An 18,870-nucleotide genomic window follows, 5' to 3' on the forward strand; every position below is an offset into this window, starting at 1 on the left:
AAAGCGGCGCGAACGAGGTCTTCACTGATGTTGCCCAGACTTACCTTCTTGGAGTTGAAGCGGGTGATGAAGTCCAGTAAGGATTCATCCTCTTCTCTGACACAGTTGAGGATCGTCCACTGCTCCTCAGTGTGCTTCCTCTGTTGACTAAACTGTTGACTGAACTTGTTCTGGAAGTCTGCCCAGTCATAAATGTGGTGGACCGGTAAACGGTCGAACCATGCTCTGGCTGCTCCTACCAGAGTCATCTGGAACATGTAGCACCACGTGGGTTCCGTCCAGTTACTGACGGTTGCCCCCGCAATGAACCTGTTCAGATGGTCATCTGGGTCGGATAGACCATCGTATGTGCCAACGTTGGACATTTGTTTGGCACTCCTCGGGGCGATTGCTTCTGCAATGTCCCTTGCAAATTTTGACCTTCCTGCGTTTGTAGCAGTAGGTCTAAAGGCCTTGGAGAAGTCGCGAGAGCTTTTTTCCGTGACTGGTTGGAATGCTTCCCCAAAGTTCCTTTTTGGCTGGGGATCCGTTTCCTTACGCTTCCCTTTCGCCCTATGGCGAGGGTTCGCGTCGGTGTCGGAGTCTTCCCCCTCGCCGTCTGAGTACTCGTACTCACTACTCATGTTGAGGTGCTGGCGAGTACTACCGAATTCCTCAGCTTGTTGGACTGAACGCAAGCGTTCGTCCAACTCAGCCTGAAATTCTCTTTGACGTGCCTCGGCCCATGCCTTCACTTGATCAAGTGTTTGGCGAGGGGCTCGAGGTCGTTTTTCCAGCTGGGCATCAGTGAATCCCAGTGGAATATTTACTCCACTTGCCCCTACATGAGTGACTGGGGTAGTGTTCGTAAAATGTATTTCACTTGCCCCAGCTTGGGTGGCTGGGGTAGTGTTTGTAAACATTGTGTTGCCGGTGTTAACCCCAGTGGCTGGGGTTGTGGTTACCGGAATTTCTCTAGTCATCTTGGAAGTTTTGAAAAACTGGAGAAAGATGTAGTTCTAGCTTTATGCACGGATGGCGCCAATGAAGAAACACTAAGCGACCCCGGGCAGATTATGGATAATCTGGGGGCTAGGTAATGTTTCCCACGAAGGTTAGGTCCAGCAGAGTAAGTTGTACTTTAGGGAACCTGCAAAACAGACACCGTAAGCTCGTCACTGAGAAGGGGGGGGTTCCTCCTTGTGACCACCCTCCGGCGTGAGAATCAGTCTATATTGCTCTTTGAATATAAAAGTATATGAATACTATTAGAGCAATTATCAAGTAAGTTATACGAGATAGTAGATGGTCTTACCATTCCAAGATATTGGAGTATTTATAGCCGAAGGTAGGTTTTCTAGAAGGTACAGCTGGCTGAATAGTATTCCTGTTCAACCAACAGTGGATTACGCACAGGCCATACTGGTTGGTGGGTAGGTTACAGCCAATAGTAATAAAGTCGGCTGCACTATTCCACCAACTGTAGACTATGCACGTCCCACTGACTGTGGATTGTACGCAGGCCATGCTGGTTGGTGAATAGGTTACGGCCAACAGTAATACTATTCCACCAACTGTAGGCTGCGCATGCTCCACAATGAGGGTTGGTGAGTAGGCAGCGGCTAATAGTGACAAACAGTACTAGATGGTGCCCCTCCTCGCACTGTTGTCGGTGAGCTGTCACCCTGTGATTGGCTCATGGGCTGTTCTGGTCAGATCGTCTGTCCTATCCATACCTTGGTAGGTATGGTACAGAAGATCTTTCAGAATCAGACTGGCTCATTTGGGCGGGATTGTTCCCGCCTTGCTCATGCCTTCACGTGACTGCTGAAGTAGCTAGTGTCTTGTGCGTGTAGCCCTGCTGTCTGCGGGTAGCCTTCCCTGATGGCTTGTATCCGCAACTGCGGGAACAGGCGGGGTACTTCACCATTGGGAGGCTTTCCCTGCGTGTACAGCTTGCGTACTGCGCGTAAGATTCTATGAGCATGGTGGGTCCTGCGGGAGCAGATGGCCTTTGCGCAGACGTCCATGTTCAAGGTGAGTCTTGCGGGACCAACTGGTCTCTGCTGGGACCTACCTCTTCATTCATGTTACCACCACCACCGGCCATGATTCCTTGCATAATTTGGTCTCTCTTAATATTAACCTGATCCACAAACCATTTCTCGAACTGATCAATAGTGCTTGATCTTCCAGATTGAACCGCCTGGTTATTCATATTATATTACCAGCCATCAACCCTTGAAGAATCTGGTCTCTCTTATTATTCACCTGATTCATAAACAAAGTCTCAAAGTTATTATTACTACTAGTTCCAGCTCCATTGACCACTCGTGTCTTCGTCTTAGATGTCACACACGACAAATGAGCATCGAATCCACACGAATCACATCTATACAACCAACACTTCCTTCCTTCAACCACAACACACACATTACAAGAAAACATATTATTCCCATACGGCGACGTAAACACAAGGCCGAGTTGATGACAATGGCTCTGATGAGACACCCACAAAGGTAACTCAGCACACGCCACATGGATATTAATCCCACAGTCTTGGCACTTATACAAAAAGCCATCACCATGTTTAGCACATGCTCTACAGGTGAATACACCATTAGGGTTTTGTGATCTTGTGAGGAGGGAGAGAGGGTGGTTGTGGTGGTCGTGACGGTGGCGGTGACTGTGGCAAGGGTGGGTGATTGCATAAGGGAGTTGGGAGCATTTGAGGTGAAGGCTATAGTTGGTGGTGCATGAGGGTGATTTGCATGTGTACAATGGCTCAGTGTCTAGGGTTTGCTTGCAGGCTGAACAAATAAGAGATGGTTTAGGATTGGTAAGATGTAGAGGGTGTGGATGGCTGAAGTGTGTTATTATGGCTGAAGTTTGTCCCCTCATTTCGTCGGAAATGTTAGCGACAATTCTGTCGTGAAAAATGATATTTTTTTGTGATGTGAATATTGTGCTTAGAGAGTTGGGGCGAGATATATATATATGTATACGTTACGTAAGAAGGGATATTTTGAGAACCTTGTTAAGTTGTAAAAACTTTAAGAATTCAAATTTGGACCACACGTTTAATTAAATGACATGAAATATGTGGCTGATATTAAATGTAATTAAAAATGAATCAGGAGAGACAGTATGTATTTTTGATGATTACACAAGTTTAACTGTTAGTTACACATGTGTAATAAGTCAATTCAGTGTGTAAAAAATACTGTAATTTTTTGTACATTACATACACTTACGTATTACACATATGTAAAAAGAAATTCAAAAAAAATTGTTATGTTGAGTTATTTCGAGTTCTTAAAACTCAAAGCGGTTCTCAAAAGAAATCAATCCTACGTTACATTATAATATGACATCTTGATCACCAAACGCGTTCTTTAATATATTAAAAATGTCAAATAAGAATAGAAGCATGAAAGTTAAAACTTAGAACAAAAATGTCTGGATACTAATATCTATATGATTAAACAATTTCGGGAAGGTGTGTATTCTTACTAAAGCGGTTAAGAGGATTGATAAATCCCTCATTTTTTATATTGAAAAAGATTGTATATGTCATGTCAATTTTCATGGGCCTGTTATACAAACGGCACCTCCAATCTAATCTCTTACCGTTTGAAGCCGATTTGAGTACTTGTTAAACAATCATTTGAAGGTGGCATCAAACCATAGCCCCCTCTTTTAGCTGACTCTTTGAGAATTCGTAGAAAGATCCTTAAGTTTAGGGGTACGTTGTGGAAACTAACATGCCTCTCGCATGAATATTTTGTAACAACTACGATTAATTATATAACATATAATTTTGACGAATAGAGAAATATATTACAGCATGTTCATTCAACATCTAATAATAAGAGAAAAAAATGTAAAATTATACGATTCAAAAAAATAATAATAATTAAGAAGAAATGTAGTGTGTTTACGTAGGCATAGAAATTAAATATTGATTTTGACACAATCCAAAATAAGAGTTGGCGTACTACGCACGGACTACGAGTTTAACCGAATTCATACATAAATAGTATTATGTTTTTTTGTTTAATGGTTAAATATTTATGGGTTAAGTTATTTTACAAATGATAATTAAAATAGAGTATGAGAAGGATTTGTAGTCATACAAAAAAACTCTTAAAAAAATTAAAAATAAATAAAAAAAATCATAACTCAAAATTTAATAAAAAAACGAAAAAAGTAAAAAACATATTATCGCCGTCTCTCTGGTGCTCATACAAACATACAATGGTAACTAGGTAAGTGAAAAAAATATTTGTGTCTTTTTGTTTATCACTGTGTTTATTTTTGTCGTTGATTGTGTCTTTTACCCTGACATTGTGTCTTTTTTTCTTTATATTGTGTCATATTACTCAACATTGTGCTATATTTTGTTCGGCATCGTGTTATATTTTGCGGTCTATTGTGTCTTTTTTTAGTTATAATTGTGTTTTTTGTTCATTTTCAACATTGTGTCTTTGATCTCGGCATTGTGTCTTTTTGTCAAAACTTTTTATTTTTTCGTATTTTATTTATTATTTATTATTTGAACGAAAATGATGGCGGAAACATTTTAGTTTTTAAAATTTTTTTGTTTTTTATTTATATTTTGAGTTGTGACATTTTTATTATTTTTTTGAATTTATTTTTAAGAGATTTTTTGTGTGGCCACAAATCCTTCTTATACTTATCATTTTTGTCTCTCTTTGTATTTTAACTTTACCCAATATTTAAAATGATATTATCATGGTTGTAAATATATCGCATATAGACACCAACTACTCAACGAGTAATCTCGGCCTAGGCTGAGTACTCAACGAGTCATATCTCTAAGTACTAATTCCCAACTAAGATCATGTACTCGCAACTCCCTAGTGAACCGAGTTAGTAGCCCCAACAATTTTTATAACCATGCTATTATCTATGGATTATTTATTAAATATTATAAAACTATATCTGATGCCACAATCATAAAAAAGCAAACCATTAAATGTTGAAATAAAATAGTATTATGAAAACTTTTATATCGCTTTCAAAATTGTGACTTAGTACACAACCACTATCGATAAAGAAAACATGTTTAGAGACTCGTTCTCCTTTATATATCTTTTATGATTAATAAGTTTATAATTTCGTAAGCGTGGTAAGGGCATCAAACCAACTCCGATTGAACTTACACTAGCATAGGTTGAGAAAAATGCTGATGTACATTGATTATAAAAAAAACAAACATTTTTTAGGGAAATTTAAACGATAAGAGATGAATACCTTCCATCTTAAGCTGACGTGGGTTTTAAGAGTCATTTTCACTTGTCTACGTCGTCGCCTCTTCTTCTCTGATCTGTTTTCTGGCCAACTCTTCTTCTATCTTCTATTATATATATATATATATATATATATATATATATATATATATATATATGAATAAGTGGGTGTTAATATCACAACCAATATGATATTAAGAACCGCAAGATAAATTTAATCGCTAAAAACGTTGACACATAAAGAAAAGAAGAAATTAATAAAGCACGGAAAAACATTTTATCATCTCAGAATAAAAATTACACAAACAAGAAACAAAACAATTATACACACACACACCATACATGCATGACGTGTAAGTTACTCGCCGTATAACATATACGACGTATATGCATTTACCATGAGCGTATAACATATACGCTCACCCCCCCCCCCCCCTAAAGTTGGAGGTTGAGAAAACCTCAACTTGCATAAAAGCGAGTGAAAATGAGACCATGGTAAGCTCTTTGAAAAAATATCAGCAAGATGATCTTTCGTGTCCGTATGCACCAAAGTCACAAGGCCCTCTTGTAACTTCTCGCGAACGAAATGACAATCGATTTCAATGTGATTAGTCCGCTCATGAAAGACATGATTCTTGGCAATATAGATTGCAACATGACTATCACATTTGAGTGTGACTGGAGTAATGTTAGGAACATTGAACTCCGAGAGAAGTCTTGTCAACCAGGCAATTTCGTCAGTCACACGTCGAAGAGATCGGTACTCTGCTTCAGCGAAGCTCAAAGAAACGGTAGGTTGCTTCTTGTATTTCCAAGAAATCGGAGAGCCCCCAAGTGAGACGTAAAAATCACTAACCGATCGACGAGTATTAGGACATGAAGTTGCCCAATCTGAATCACAGAATGCATGCAAAGCAAAGGAAGGATTGTTGTTGAAGAATAATCCTTGAGATAAAGTTCTTTTGACATAAGAAAGAGTGTGAAGCATTGTATTCCAATTAGACATCCTCGGATCATGCATGAATTGACACAAAAATTGAACATCAAAAGCAATATCAGGTCTTGTGTGAGTAAGGTAAATAAGTTTACCAATAAGTTTCCTGTAACGTAAAGAGTCATCAAGAACAAGTCATTCTTGAGCTTTAAGTTGTATATGATGAGGCAATGGAGAATTGGTGACAGAAAGCTTGGAAGTATCAAATTCGGAAAACATGTCCTTAACAAACTTGCGTTGACACATGATAACACCTTTTGTAGTGAAAGAACTTTCATTTCCAAAAAAATATTGAGACTTCCCAGATCTTTGATTTGAAAGATGAATACAGAAAATTCTTTAGATTATTGATCTCTTCCAAATTGTTTTCATTAACTAAAATTTCATCGACATAGACAACGGCATAAACCACTAATGAGCCCATAGACTTTGAAAACAAAGAATGATCATTTTGAGATCTCAAATACCCTCTTGACTTTAATGCGGAAGACAATTTCCCACACCATTGTCGAGAAGCTTGTTTCAAACCATATAAATATTTTTGAAGTTTAAGCACCTCAATATTAGGGAGTTGCATACCAGGTGGTGGTAGCATATAGATATCAACATCAAAATTCCCATGAAGAAAAGCATTATTAACATTAAGCTGGAAAAGAAGCCAACTTCGTTTTGTAGTGACAACTACAAGGCTTCGAATGATGGTCATCTTGATAACAGGGGAACAAGTTTCATTATAGTCAATCCTCTCTTTTTGAGTATCGCCTCGCACCACCAATATTGATTTACAACGCCCAATTGTCCTATTTGCTTTGTGTTTAACTTTAAACATCCATTTGCATTTAATAGCTTTCTTTTCAGAGGGAAGATCAACAATAGTCCAAGTACTAGTATTTTCAAGTGCCTGAAGTTCAGCTTTCACGGAATCTTTCCATTCGCGAATGCCGACAACTTCCTTATAAGAAGTAGGCTCATGTAAGTTTGGGTGAGACACTGACTGAAGGAAGAAGATGAGAAGAAGAAAAAGAGATTGGAGATTAATTAAAATTAGTGACAATGTGGAAACAATGATGAGAAGCTTCAGAGTTATTACAAATATAGACATCTAAGTATGGGGCGAAAAAGAATTTTTTGAAGATCTTCGAACAGGATTAGGGATAGGAATAAAAGATGAAGGATCGGAACAGTTTTAAGAGCAGGAGCATTAAGATAAGTTGAAGGATTAGAAGCATGATCGATAGGAGGAGTAGACAAGGGATCATAAAAAATAATTGATAAGATCAATAAATAGAAAAATGAAGCTATCTTTGGATTTAGTTATAGAGGGAAATAAAGTTTCAAAGAAAACAACATCCCAAGATATGACAACTTTGTTTGTTCAAGTTCATACAGTTTGTGATGTGCAAAACGGTCTATTAAAAACTTAACCTAACCTAGACACTCTAGTTTTAAATTTATAAATCTAGACTATCATAATGCTAGACCACTAGACAGACAAGTGTACCTATCAACTGTAGTAAAGCCCAACGAAGTCCGGATATCGAACCCATAGGACACTGGCGACACCTAAACTAGACTCTGACTAATAACTTAAATAAATTGATATAATTGATTATTGTATTTTTTAATTACTAAACAAAACTAAAGAATACTTAAACTAAAACTGACACTAGAAAAATCGGCTTAGAACTCAGATAGGGAAAATAACTACCTAGGCAAGGAATCGTACTAGTCAACTCGTAAACTCTCGAAATTGGATTTAAGATTGGTAACCGAATTCTAAAAATATGAAACTTAAAGAATAACAAAAGTATGTTAGAGCACCTCCCGGTCTCAACTTACCTAACTATGCTAAGGTACCCAAAATAAATTACCTTCCGGTCTCTCTAATCACAAAACACCCTAAGACGTAAAGGGGTATTTTTATTAAATTTGGTTATAATTCGGATCTGTAAGAATCTAAGGGAATCTAGAGTAACTCACTCCCGTGCAATCACTACCCAAACCCGCGAAAGACCATAACAGACGACACTTAATTACCTTCCGGTCTCTCAAGTGGCAGAATATAAGGAATCTTTAAACTCTCAATTACCGTTCCTATTGTATAAGTCGACTATAAACCATAAACTAGTTGTAAACACACACAATAAACAACCTAATATGCATCCATACATGAAAGACGTTCACAAAGACGCATATGAAAAAAAAACTAATAATAAATTAATACCAAATACGCATATGCATCACAACCAAATAATATAAAAACTTTACCAAAACATGAACCAACTAGTAAATAATCCAAAACTAAAAATAAAACGAGTCTAAAAGGTATTCATCCAAATCCAGGCAGTATAAAAGTTTAGTCAATCATAATTACGAATGAAACAAAGATAATATATTTATTGCAGTTCATCGTAAAAAGAAATAAAATTAATTGAGCTACTAGCCTGCTTTTTAATTAATGAGTTGTGTGCCTGGTTAAATTAATTCACCAGTCTGTTTGCTTGAATAATTCTCTTTTTCTTTCTTGCTGTGAATTATTTTGACGTGCTTGGGAGCTTGCTTATCAATATTTCTTTTTTCTCCTTTTGTTCCGAGCTCCAACTGCCCAACATGGGCGCCCCCTTAGCTGACCACTATCTCCCTTTTTAAATAATTCTTAAACCCTTGATATAACTTCTTGTCAGTTCCAGGAATGTTCTCATGACCTATGGGCTTGTTTAGTCATTTTAATGGACTTTTCTTTTGTTTATTAGACTAGACCACTACTTGAATTATGGTCAGATCGTGGCCAACACAAAATGCTACACTAGCATTAATAAGCATTCAAAACTCAATTATTGTCATATTAAAATGTTGAATGTGAATTACATTATAAAACCGATTTCTTTGTATATAATTAATACTGATTTGGTCTAAAAAATATTTCATTTAGCTCATTGACTCTCAAAATCATTAAAATTTAAATATGAATCAACTAGGCAAATTATTTAAATAAAAACAACCCTAAAGTTACTCTAAAGTGTAGGAAATAGTTATAAAGTTTATATATAATTTAGCTCATATCAGTTTGTATGTATTTTACTAAGAGGATAATCCAGAAAAACACAAGGCACAACCTTGGTTTGAATTTATCTCTTCCATGAGATAAAGTGGAAGCATAAGCAAGACAACCAAAATACTTCATATGTGTATATGAAGGAGCCTTTCCAGTTAAAACCTCACAAGGGGTTTTATTGTTAAGAATTTCGGTAGGAAACCGATTGATTAAATTTGTTGCAGGTAACACACAATCACCTTCCTGACTCCGTTCCAACGAGCTCTCATGATCGGATTTCTAGTTTCCAGCATCCTTCCTTAGCTCAAACTGGACCTTCCGCTTCTATTCCCACAAACAATCCACAGAATCCAATTCCTACCAATCAAGATCCTACGCTGCCTCAAGACGGCCCTTCTGATTCAAATCCAACGAGTTCTCATGATCGGATTTCTAGTGTCCAGTATCCTTCCATCTCTGAAACCGGACCATCTGTTTCGATTCCAACTAATCATCCGCAGAATCCAATTCCTTCAGCACCTCAAGACAAACATTCTGTTTATGCTCAATATCATTCCGAGCCACAAACCGGACCTTCTGTTTCCATTCCCACCAATCCATCTGATTCAACCGCTAACTCTCATGATCATTCAATCCCTCAAACTGAATTCAAAGATAAAGAAATAACACATTTCAGTCACCAACACAAACTTTCTAGAGTCAACTTACAAGAAGATGAAGAAAACGAGGTTATTTGTTCAGGATGCGAAGAAACCATAGTCGGCAACGGCTATTCATGCATTGAACCCGATTGCGACTTTCACCTTCACGAATCATGCTTTCACTTGAAACGAGAGATCCATCACAATTCCCACCCGGAACACCCTCTAACCCTCCTCCCGATAGCGCCTTACAATAAAAACGGTGAATTTACTTGCAGTGCGTGTTTTAGTGACGGTACAGGTTTTACCTACCACTGTTCCATTTGTAAATTTGATCTGCACGTCCCGTGTGTAAGCTTACCTGAAACCGTGAAGCGGCCTGATCATAAGCATCCGCTTAAGTTGTTTTACTCGTGTCCGGTTAAAGACGAAGATTACACGTTCTACTGTGATGTTTGTCATGGGGAAGCTCAAAAGGACCGTTGGGTGTATTATTGTAAACCGTGTGATTACGGCACGCATTTGGGATGTGTGGATTGTGAAGAGTGTGAAAAAGATAGTATTCTTGACACACAAGCTCAGCTTCAAAGGCTGCAGTTGCAAATGGAAATGGCTCAGCAGAATGCGCAGTTTATGGCTAGTATGGGTTCGAGCCTCGCTAGCTTGGCTGGCTAGATTTATGTCCGGTGTTCTTTGTTTTATTTTCTTGGTTGCTCTGAGTAGTCTTTGGTGTTATGTTGTGTGTTCTTGTTTTGGTGCATTGTATTGTATTGTCATTGAATCTGTGATTTGGATACTTCACAAAAAAGAGTAACTAGAATAACATGAGCTTAATTCTTTTGAGACAAATAATCAAGCACTTGATCTATAACAGAATGCAAAGTTCCTTTTATTATAACTAAATGTTCTAGCAGGAAATTTATCAAACAACTTATAAGCTTTCCCACAAGATATAATATTCCGTTTAAATTGCGATTAAACAACTATGACTAAAATCAGAGATACTGAGCATTGAGAAAAGAAGAGCTTACTGGAAGTGTACACTTCTATAGGGACAATAATTTGAACAAGCACTGTTGCAACTGCTGCAATTTGCATTTCAACCGAAAAAGCCGTCTGGTGATTAATGGTTTGATTCAGCGTCGCCGATTTCAACCAAGCAAGGCAAATTCAAGACCTGCTGGAATTTCAACTGAACAGGGCAATTTCAAATGACAGGCCCTACAATTTTGGTTGGAACCGAACCGAACAGACGATTTAGCTGAGTTGAAATGGTAACGGTTTAATCCCTGTAGAGTGTAACATTTAGTCGTTTAAAAAAAATCGAATGGGATTTTGGGTTGGTTTTAAATTCGGATCGATTTAGAGAAACTCAAAACTACTAATGGTATAGAAACCGATTTGTAGAGGAAAACCAAACAAGATCAGATAGATCGAACTGGGACCGGCTTCAACGTATTATATAATTAGGTTTTCTCAAACTGGTTCTCCCACCGGTTTCAACTTATATGTATCAAAACCATTTTCAAACTAATAGATCAGATCCGACGGATAGTGAAACACCCCGCCACAACCAACATGGCCACCACCACTACCAAGTCTACCATGACCACCTACAAGTTGCCTGCCGACACAGCCACTATTGCCAATTTGCCACCATTGCCAGTGCTACCCATCGTCTTTCTGCCACAATCACTTGAAAACTAGAAATGAGATCTGAAATGAATGAAATGTGACATATTTTAAGTATAACATTATAACATTGTTTCAATATTAAGAAAAAAGAAAGGAAGTTAAACACAAACTACACATTTCAAAGAAACAGTTTATCATCCAATAAAAATCACCACTCTGTTTATATTATATTTTAATAAAACATATCACAAATAAAATACAAGCACAAAACAGAATCCAAGTCCATAATTATTTTCAAAACCAGCATTCAAATAAAAACACATCAAAATACACCATATGAATCTCACAATATCACATGTAAACTCGGGTCGGTCGCACCATGCTTAGCACACAAAAGAAGCCTCAGCATGGTTATCATCACAATAAAGCCCCGGGTTTTGAGTAAACCCTTGTTTCTTCAGCAACCTCCTCGCCTCAGTCACGAGCTTATAGTTACTAACATCATCACCCGATTCAAGTATTGTTTGAATCGCGTTGCTGAGCGCCCCATAAGCCTGATCCGGTTTGCCACCTGGTGTGGCATCAGCAGAGGTCTCGTGTGTCTGGCACCCGCTAATCAAAATCCCATTTTCAGGTAAATCCCGCTTCTTTGACCCTGCATATGCATCTTCCTTCCTCCCAACTCCTGCTTCCATTGCAGGCTTTGCATATTCTGAATCATTTTCGAGTTTTTGCTTTAGAAATTCCTGAGCTAAACTCCCAACCATCCCAAAAAAGCCACCACCACCACCATTGCCTCCAGCATTACCGCCTTGCAGCTTGTTTAACAAGACATTCATGAACTTTTTCACTTTGGGACTTGAATCTTCACCAAACATATCAAACAATGTAGGTCTTACTTTCCCAACATCAATATCATCTTTACCAGTTTGTTGTTTAAGTATGTCAATGAGGGTTGAAAGAGGTAATGATTTGTTTTTAACATGAAGACCTCCTTCATATTCTTTTTCTTCTATTTCTTCTTCTTCTTCACGATGCTTATTATGGCGTAATCCAGAAGGAAGATGAATGCCACGCGACTCTAATGCGTTTTCAGCAGTTTTGTGTAGGAATGATCTGAATCCAAAACTAGATCCGCTTTCTTTTTCCTCTTCTTCTTCGTTGGTGTCAGTTTTGCAGCTCTCACCGATTTGTTCTTTGGCTTCATCGATTAGACCACCACTGTGGCATGAATCTGATACAATGGTGATTCTGCAGCCATGAGGAACTTGATCAACAAGTTCTCTGAAATCATCATCTGTAATCACCATAGGAATGAAAAATTCATTAACAGGAAAGTCACATGTTCATGATCTTAGATGCAATTTATTGGGCTGTAAACGAACCAAACCGAACAAGGCTTTGTTCATGTTCGTTTGTTAAGCTTTTATCAGGCAAACAAACCGCGAACACCTAACCACACAAAATTTCTTGTCCATGTTTGTTCATTAAGGAAATGAACTTGTTCATAAACGGTTCACGAACACATACAAATAAGCACAAATGAACATTGAACACAAACAATCTTTTTTTTTATTTCGCTGACCGAAAATGTTCAGTGTCAACGGTTTGGGTCCAGATACCAAGTTTGTGTTGTGTTTTCTTTTAACATTTAAATTCATATATTAATTTACATATATAGTAATCACATAATACTCATATATTATTTTTTTTATAGTTAATAATTTTGCTAAAATCTTATATGATAAGATTAGAAAAAGAAAAGTCATTAAAAAGCATTAAAAACCTTTAATGAACAAACATCAACAAACAAACATTAACAAACATATTATCGAGCACAAATAAACGAACTTGGCCCCTGTTCCTATTCGTTCATTTAGTTAATCAAACAAAACAAAACTCTTTGTTTGTGTTCTTTCATTTATTAAACAAATGAACATAAACAAACCTCCCGCCAAGGCGCCTAACATTCAGTTCGATTACAGTCCTATATGCAAACACAGATGACAATAAGAATCATTGTTAAATCCTAACTGAGGAACAGATTATCATAATACAACTCCATCTACCAGAACAGGTTATTGCTATAACTAAATTGCGCAGATGCTAGTAAAATTAAGCAGATCCAATAATTCTACAGTAATCAAGTGTTTCAGATCGCAAAATTCACGGTCAAAACAGCCCGATCGCTTCAGATCCGGCAGTTCATCCACTACAAAAACAACCTAAACAACATTTCAGTCTCACAAACCTAACACCTAATCCAAATAACACATTCAAGTATCACCAAACCACTTACAACAACTTCAGTCACTAACCTAACAATTCACCAAACTCCTAAATCCAGTAATCAATTATTCAAATCAAATCAACTAAAACAAAAGTTCAGCTATCCCGTACAAGGCTCGTGATCAAGCTCAAAAACTTAACAAACTTTATTTGATGCTCGAGCTCGACAAAACTCAGCTCATTTCGAGTCTTTTATCGATCAGATCTCAGATCCTACAGTTCAACCACTACAAAAACCTAACACCTAATCCACATAAACATTCTAGCATCACCGATCCGGTTACAACAACTTCAATCAGTAACATCACTTAATAACAATTCATCAAAACATAAACTCAACAAAATTATCCGTACCGTTAATTAGGTTAAAATCACAGGGCACAATACACTCATCATAACCAGTATCATCATCATCACCAGTCTCTGCCGGAAGCCTTGTACCGTGTCCACTATAATGCACAAACAGAAAGTCACCAGCCTCAGCAGAACTCACCAGATCGGATAAAGCCTTGCGGATATTCTTCCCGGTAGGTTTAGTGTAGGATTCGTCGGTGTCGATTAAGATATTAATATCTTCGTCTGAGAAACCGTAGCGGTCGACTAGGCACCGGTGCATACGCTTGACGTCGTTGACGCAGCCGCGGAGCTCCGCCTTGGTTCCCGGGTAGTTGCATCCGATTAATACGGCTTTCTTACCCATTGATCAGAAGACAAGTTGAATTATTGCAGTGAGGATTTGATTGGGTTTTGATATGATGATTGATGAGAAGTCACCACGATGCTGGTGGCCAATTATTTCTATTTCAAATAATACATACAATAAATACAATATTATCTTCTAACATAAATTATGTCCATTTGTTCATTAATTATAGGACTTTAATTGGGGCAATTTCATATATACACTTACAAATATTGAAAATATCATATATACCCATGCAAAACTAAAAATATCGTATATGCCCTTACAAAGTTATTAATATATCATATATACCCAATTCATTAAAAAATTTTAAAAATGACCATATTACTCTAGTTTGATTAGATGCGATATAAGGTTTTACAGTGTAGACCATTTGACGTGATAAATCTTCGAATGTTTTGCAATTTTGAAGAAGTGACAGGAGACGATTTGGTTGTCGTTAAAGGTGAGAAACATCAATTAAAATTAAAATAACAACATAGGGTATAAACACATTATGTAATAGAAAGGGGTAGAATGGTCTATTCGTTAAAATGTGCATATATAAAAGTTAATTTTTTTGAAAAATAACGGTAAAATGGTCATTTATTAAATTATTATTCGTTAATAGGGGTATATATGATACTTTAATTACTTTGTAAGGGCATATATGATATTTTAGTTACTTTGTAAGGGTATATATGATATTTTAAATTTTGCTTGGGTATATATGATATTTGTAATGTTTGTAAGGATATATATGAAATTAATCCTTTATTTTTATATAATAATATAGTGAATGAAATATATATATTGTTAGTGCACAGAAATTTGACACTGTGGATATGTTATCCTGGCATATGTTTTGGATCAATTAACCTTAGCGTGTGTTCCAGATCCCGTCAGGATCAAGGATCCACAGTACTTATTATTTATTAACGGTTGTTCTCATGTGTAGTCTTATATTTAGCAGGTATAACGGTTAGAAGACTCAGTCTATCCACTAACTTGCAGTCAAGAAGATATTGACGTGTCTGGATCAATTATCCTTCTGAAGAGTTTCAGAGCTACGTCAGGATCAGTGATCCTCAATACTTATTGCTTATTAACGATTTTCCTTTGTTATGTTGATATTTTTGGCAGGTATAACGGCTAATGACCAAGTCAAGGCTATAATCTCGCAATCTAATTAATATACCGCGTGGATAATGAAAGAAACAATCACAATTAAGGAATGGCTTGATTGGCGGCTTAAATTAGGGATATTTGTTATTCTTTTCTTGTATATAATGAAGATATGATCAGCTAGGTTAAACACATGTACGAACACACACACTAGAGCAGAAGCAAACATTCTCTCTACACACTAGCTTACTTTGTAATCTCGATCATATACTCCACAACACTTGTAACCACCTTTTATTATCAATATAATCGACGGTGATAGCTTTCACCGTCCGGGGGTTTTTGTGCCGGAGACCACGATAATCATATACTTATCGACCAAAGGTTACCTTGTTGATCATTGACTAAAGTAATTCGACCAAAGATTATCTTATTAATCTTTGACCGAAGTTATTTTACCAATTACCTTGATAAGTTTTGACCGAAGTAAGACTATTTTGGTTAAGGGCTTTTTCCCTCGTGATCAAATCATTGTGTTCACCAAGTTTTTTATTACACATTCAATATTATCATCATAGCACTAGACCTCACAATTACAAATTTGGATACATTATCCTTGAGTGATTTTTGTCCAAAACAATTTGGCGCCCACCGTGGGGCCATTGGTGCTATAATCCAGAAAATACCTTATCAATATTCAACCTTTCTTACCCATATTACTATCAATGGCCTCTCAATCAACCTCTGCTTCATCAACCATGCCATCTTCGGTTTCTCTCTCATCAAAGACTTTGCCGCCGATACCTCCTCCAATTACGGGAGTATCACGGGCTGCTGCTGCTGGAAATAAGACACAAATTCCAGTCTTCCAGAGCTCAAAGACCACTGCCGCCACATCGGTGGTTAACTCTAACAATGATGTTTCTGCTATGTTTTCACAGGTTAAAGCATACATGGAGCAGCAGAACAAGACTAATCAGAAGATCCTTCGTGAAATTGAATATCTCAAGAAAAGAAAGAGACCACTGGAGGATGAGACTCCTTTGATGCCAAGGATTCTGGATTTCACTACTCCAGGATCCGTGGCTCAACAGACTCAAGGATCCTCCATCTTCCAGCAAGGATCATCTATCCTTCAACCAGGATCTATGGGTCAGAAAACTCAAGGATCCTCGTTCCTTCAACAAGGATCATCTATCCTTCAACAAGGACCCATGGGTCAGCAAACTCAAGGATCATCGTTCCTTCAACCAGGGTCCTCTGGGATGTATCACCAAGGATCCTTCAGCTCCCAACCTCAAGGATCCTTATGGCAGAATCAAGGATCCTCAGGGGTGAAACATCAAAGATCCTCAGAGGTTCATGAAGGAGACATAATCCCCATGCAAACCATTGCCTATGGTAGACCAAATCCTATAGCAGATGCTTCTTATCTTGGCTACACTTCTGGGATACCAACGTTCAATCAACCGATAGGTAACATGTATAATCATATATCCTTAGACACTAACATTGGCTCTATGCAGGATACAGGTATCAACCTGGCTATGACTAAGGAACTTCAGAAGCTTAAGGATATGATATCCAGCGTGCCAAGAGTGGTCCGTCCAATTCCTGAAATACCAGAAGGGAGCCATAAGTTGTCCAGATTTGCTCCACCTATTTGTGATGCTGAAGTCCCGAAACGCTTTCAAACCCCCAACATGAAGGTGTATGATGGGACCACTGATCTAGAAGAGCACGTGGCTCAATATAGGAAGAGGATGGAGATCAATCCAAATCCTTGAAAGACTCAAGGAAGCATGTCTATTCAAGGGTTTGATCCACACTAACAGGATCTGCACTTAAATGGCTGCTAAGTCTTCCTCCCTATTCTGTTACTTCTTTTTCGCATTTAGTTAACTTGTTCAATAGCCAATTTTCTTGTAGTAGGAAATTTGAGAAGTTAACTAGTGATTTGTATAGAGTTGTCCAACCTTATAATGAATCCCTTAGGGATTTTGTTACAAGGTTTGGCAGGGAGGCCCTAGAGATCCCTAGTCTTGATATGGCTACGGCTGTTGAAGCATTCAAGATGGGACTTCAAAAGGGCTCCCCATTTTATGACGATATTGTGATGACTCCATGCAGAACTTTAGATGAAGTCAGAAACAGGGCACTCAGATTTATAAGACTAGAAGATGACAAGAAGATCCAAGAACGGTTAGGAGCTCCAACGAAACAAGAGTCACCTAAATAGAAACAAGGATCCTCATTCAGGAACAACGACTCAAAGCCGTACTCAAAATCCAACAATCAAAATGTCCGGGCAGTTGAAGAAGGAGAAGATGAGGAGGACTACCCCCAAGTATTTCCGATTATTGCTTCTCTGTTGATACCCATGGTTTGATTTGTGCCATAAAGGATCTTGGAGAGAAAGCAAGGTGGCCTCGAAAAAATGAGAAAACAACATCCTTCAAAGACAAGTCCAAGTTGTGTGCATTCCATGAAGACTTTGGCCATCCGACAGAAGGTTGTATTGGTTTAAGGAGGGAAATTGGATACCTCCTGAGCAAGGGTCATTTCAAAGAGCTCTTGGGAAGAAAAAAGTCTAAGATCCAGGATCCTGAAGATGTACCACAAAAAGCAACTCCGCCCCCACCAGATGCACAAGTAATCAACTTCATCTCCGGTGGCTCAGATATATGTGGTACTTCTTTCTTCTTAGCAAAAAGGCACGCCAAAGAAACAAAGTTGGAGAACAGAGACCGACCAGTCATATCCACTACTTTGACGACTGACAAAAGAATCTTCTTTGACGAAGAAGATAAGACAAGCATCCAGGATCCTCACCACGATGGTTTGGTTATAACTTTATTTATTGCTAACCATTATGTACGCAGGATCAACATCATCCAACATGACGTACTACAGAAAATGAACATCCCGGACTCAGAAATCATCCCAAGAACGTCGGTGTTAGTGGGTTTCAGTGGTGAAACCAAGAAAACATTGGGGGACATCAAACTCCCAATATACATCGAAGGGTTAAACTCTTACCAAAAGTTTTGTGTTATTGACAGTCTTTCTTGTTGCAACGTTATTCTTGGCAGGCCTTGGATACATGGAATGAAGGTTGTAGCCTCTACTTACCATCAGTGCATCAAACTATCAACTCCTTGGGGGAGTAGTAAGGATAGATGGTGACCAAGTGGAAG

General features: G+C 37.8%; 1 protein-coding gene across 1 annotated transcript; it reads right to left on the reverse strand.

Annotated features, from left to right (window-relative positions):
* Positions 1-11,774: 11,774 nt before the first annotated feature.
* On the reverse strand, positions 11,775-14,630 carry LOC143548045 (metacaspase-4-like). Its single transcript, XM_077039318.1, has 2 exons — positions 14,221-14,630; positions 11,775-12,874 (listed from the first exon to the last, which is right to left on the reverse strand). Exons 1-2 carry the CDS (start codon positions 14,564-14,566, stop codon positions 11,961-11,963), a joined length of 1,260 nt encoding a protein of 419 aa, XP_076895433.1. The 5' UTR covers positions 14,567-14,630; the 3' UTR covers positions 11,775-11,960.
* Between the last annotated feature and the right edge of the window lie 4,240 nt (positions 14,631-18,870).

This window comes from Bidens hawaiensis, unplaced genomic scaffold (assembly GCF_021521415.1).
Source record: "Bidens hawaiensis isolate Kalapana, Puna unplaced genomic scaffold, B.hawaiensis_p1.1 tig00014901_1, whole genome shotgun sequence".
Taxonomy (NCBI): Eukaryota; Viridiplantae; Streptophyta; class Magnoliopsida; order Asterales; family Asteraceae; genus Bidens; species Bidens hawaiensis.

Excerpts from the sequence above, each read along its gene's own strand:
- LOC143548045 (XM_077039318.1), bottom strand. The coding sequence starts at position 14,566 with ATGGGTAAGAAAGCCGTATTAATCGGATGCAACTACCCGGGAACCAAG. Across the intron at positions 12,875-14,220 it reads TGATTTTAACCTAATTAACG|ATGATGATTTCAGAGAACTT; the intron begins GTACGGATAATT and ends TGGTGATTACAG.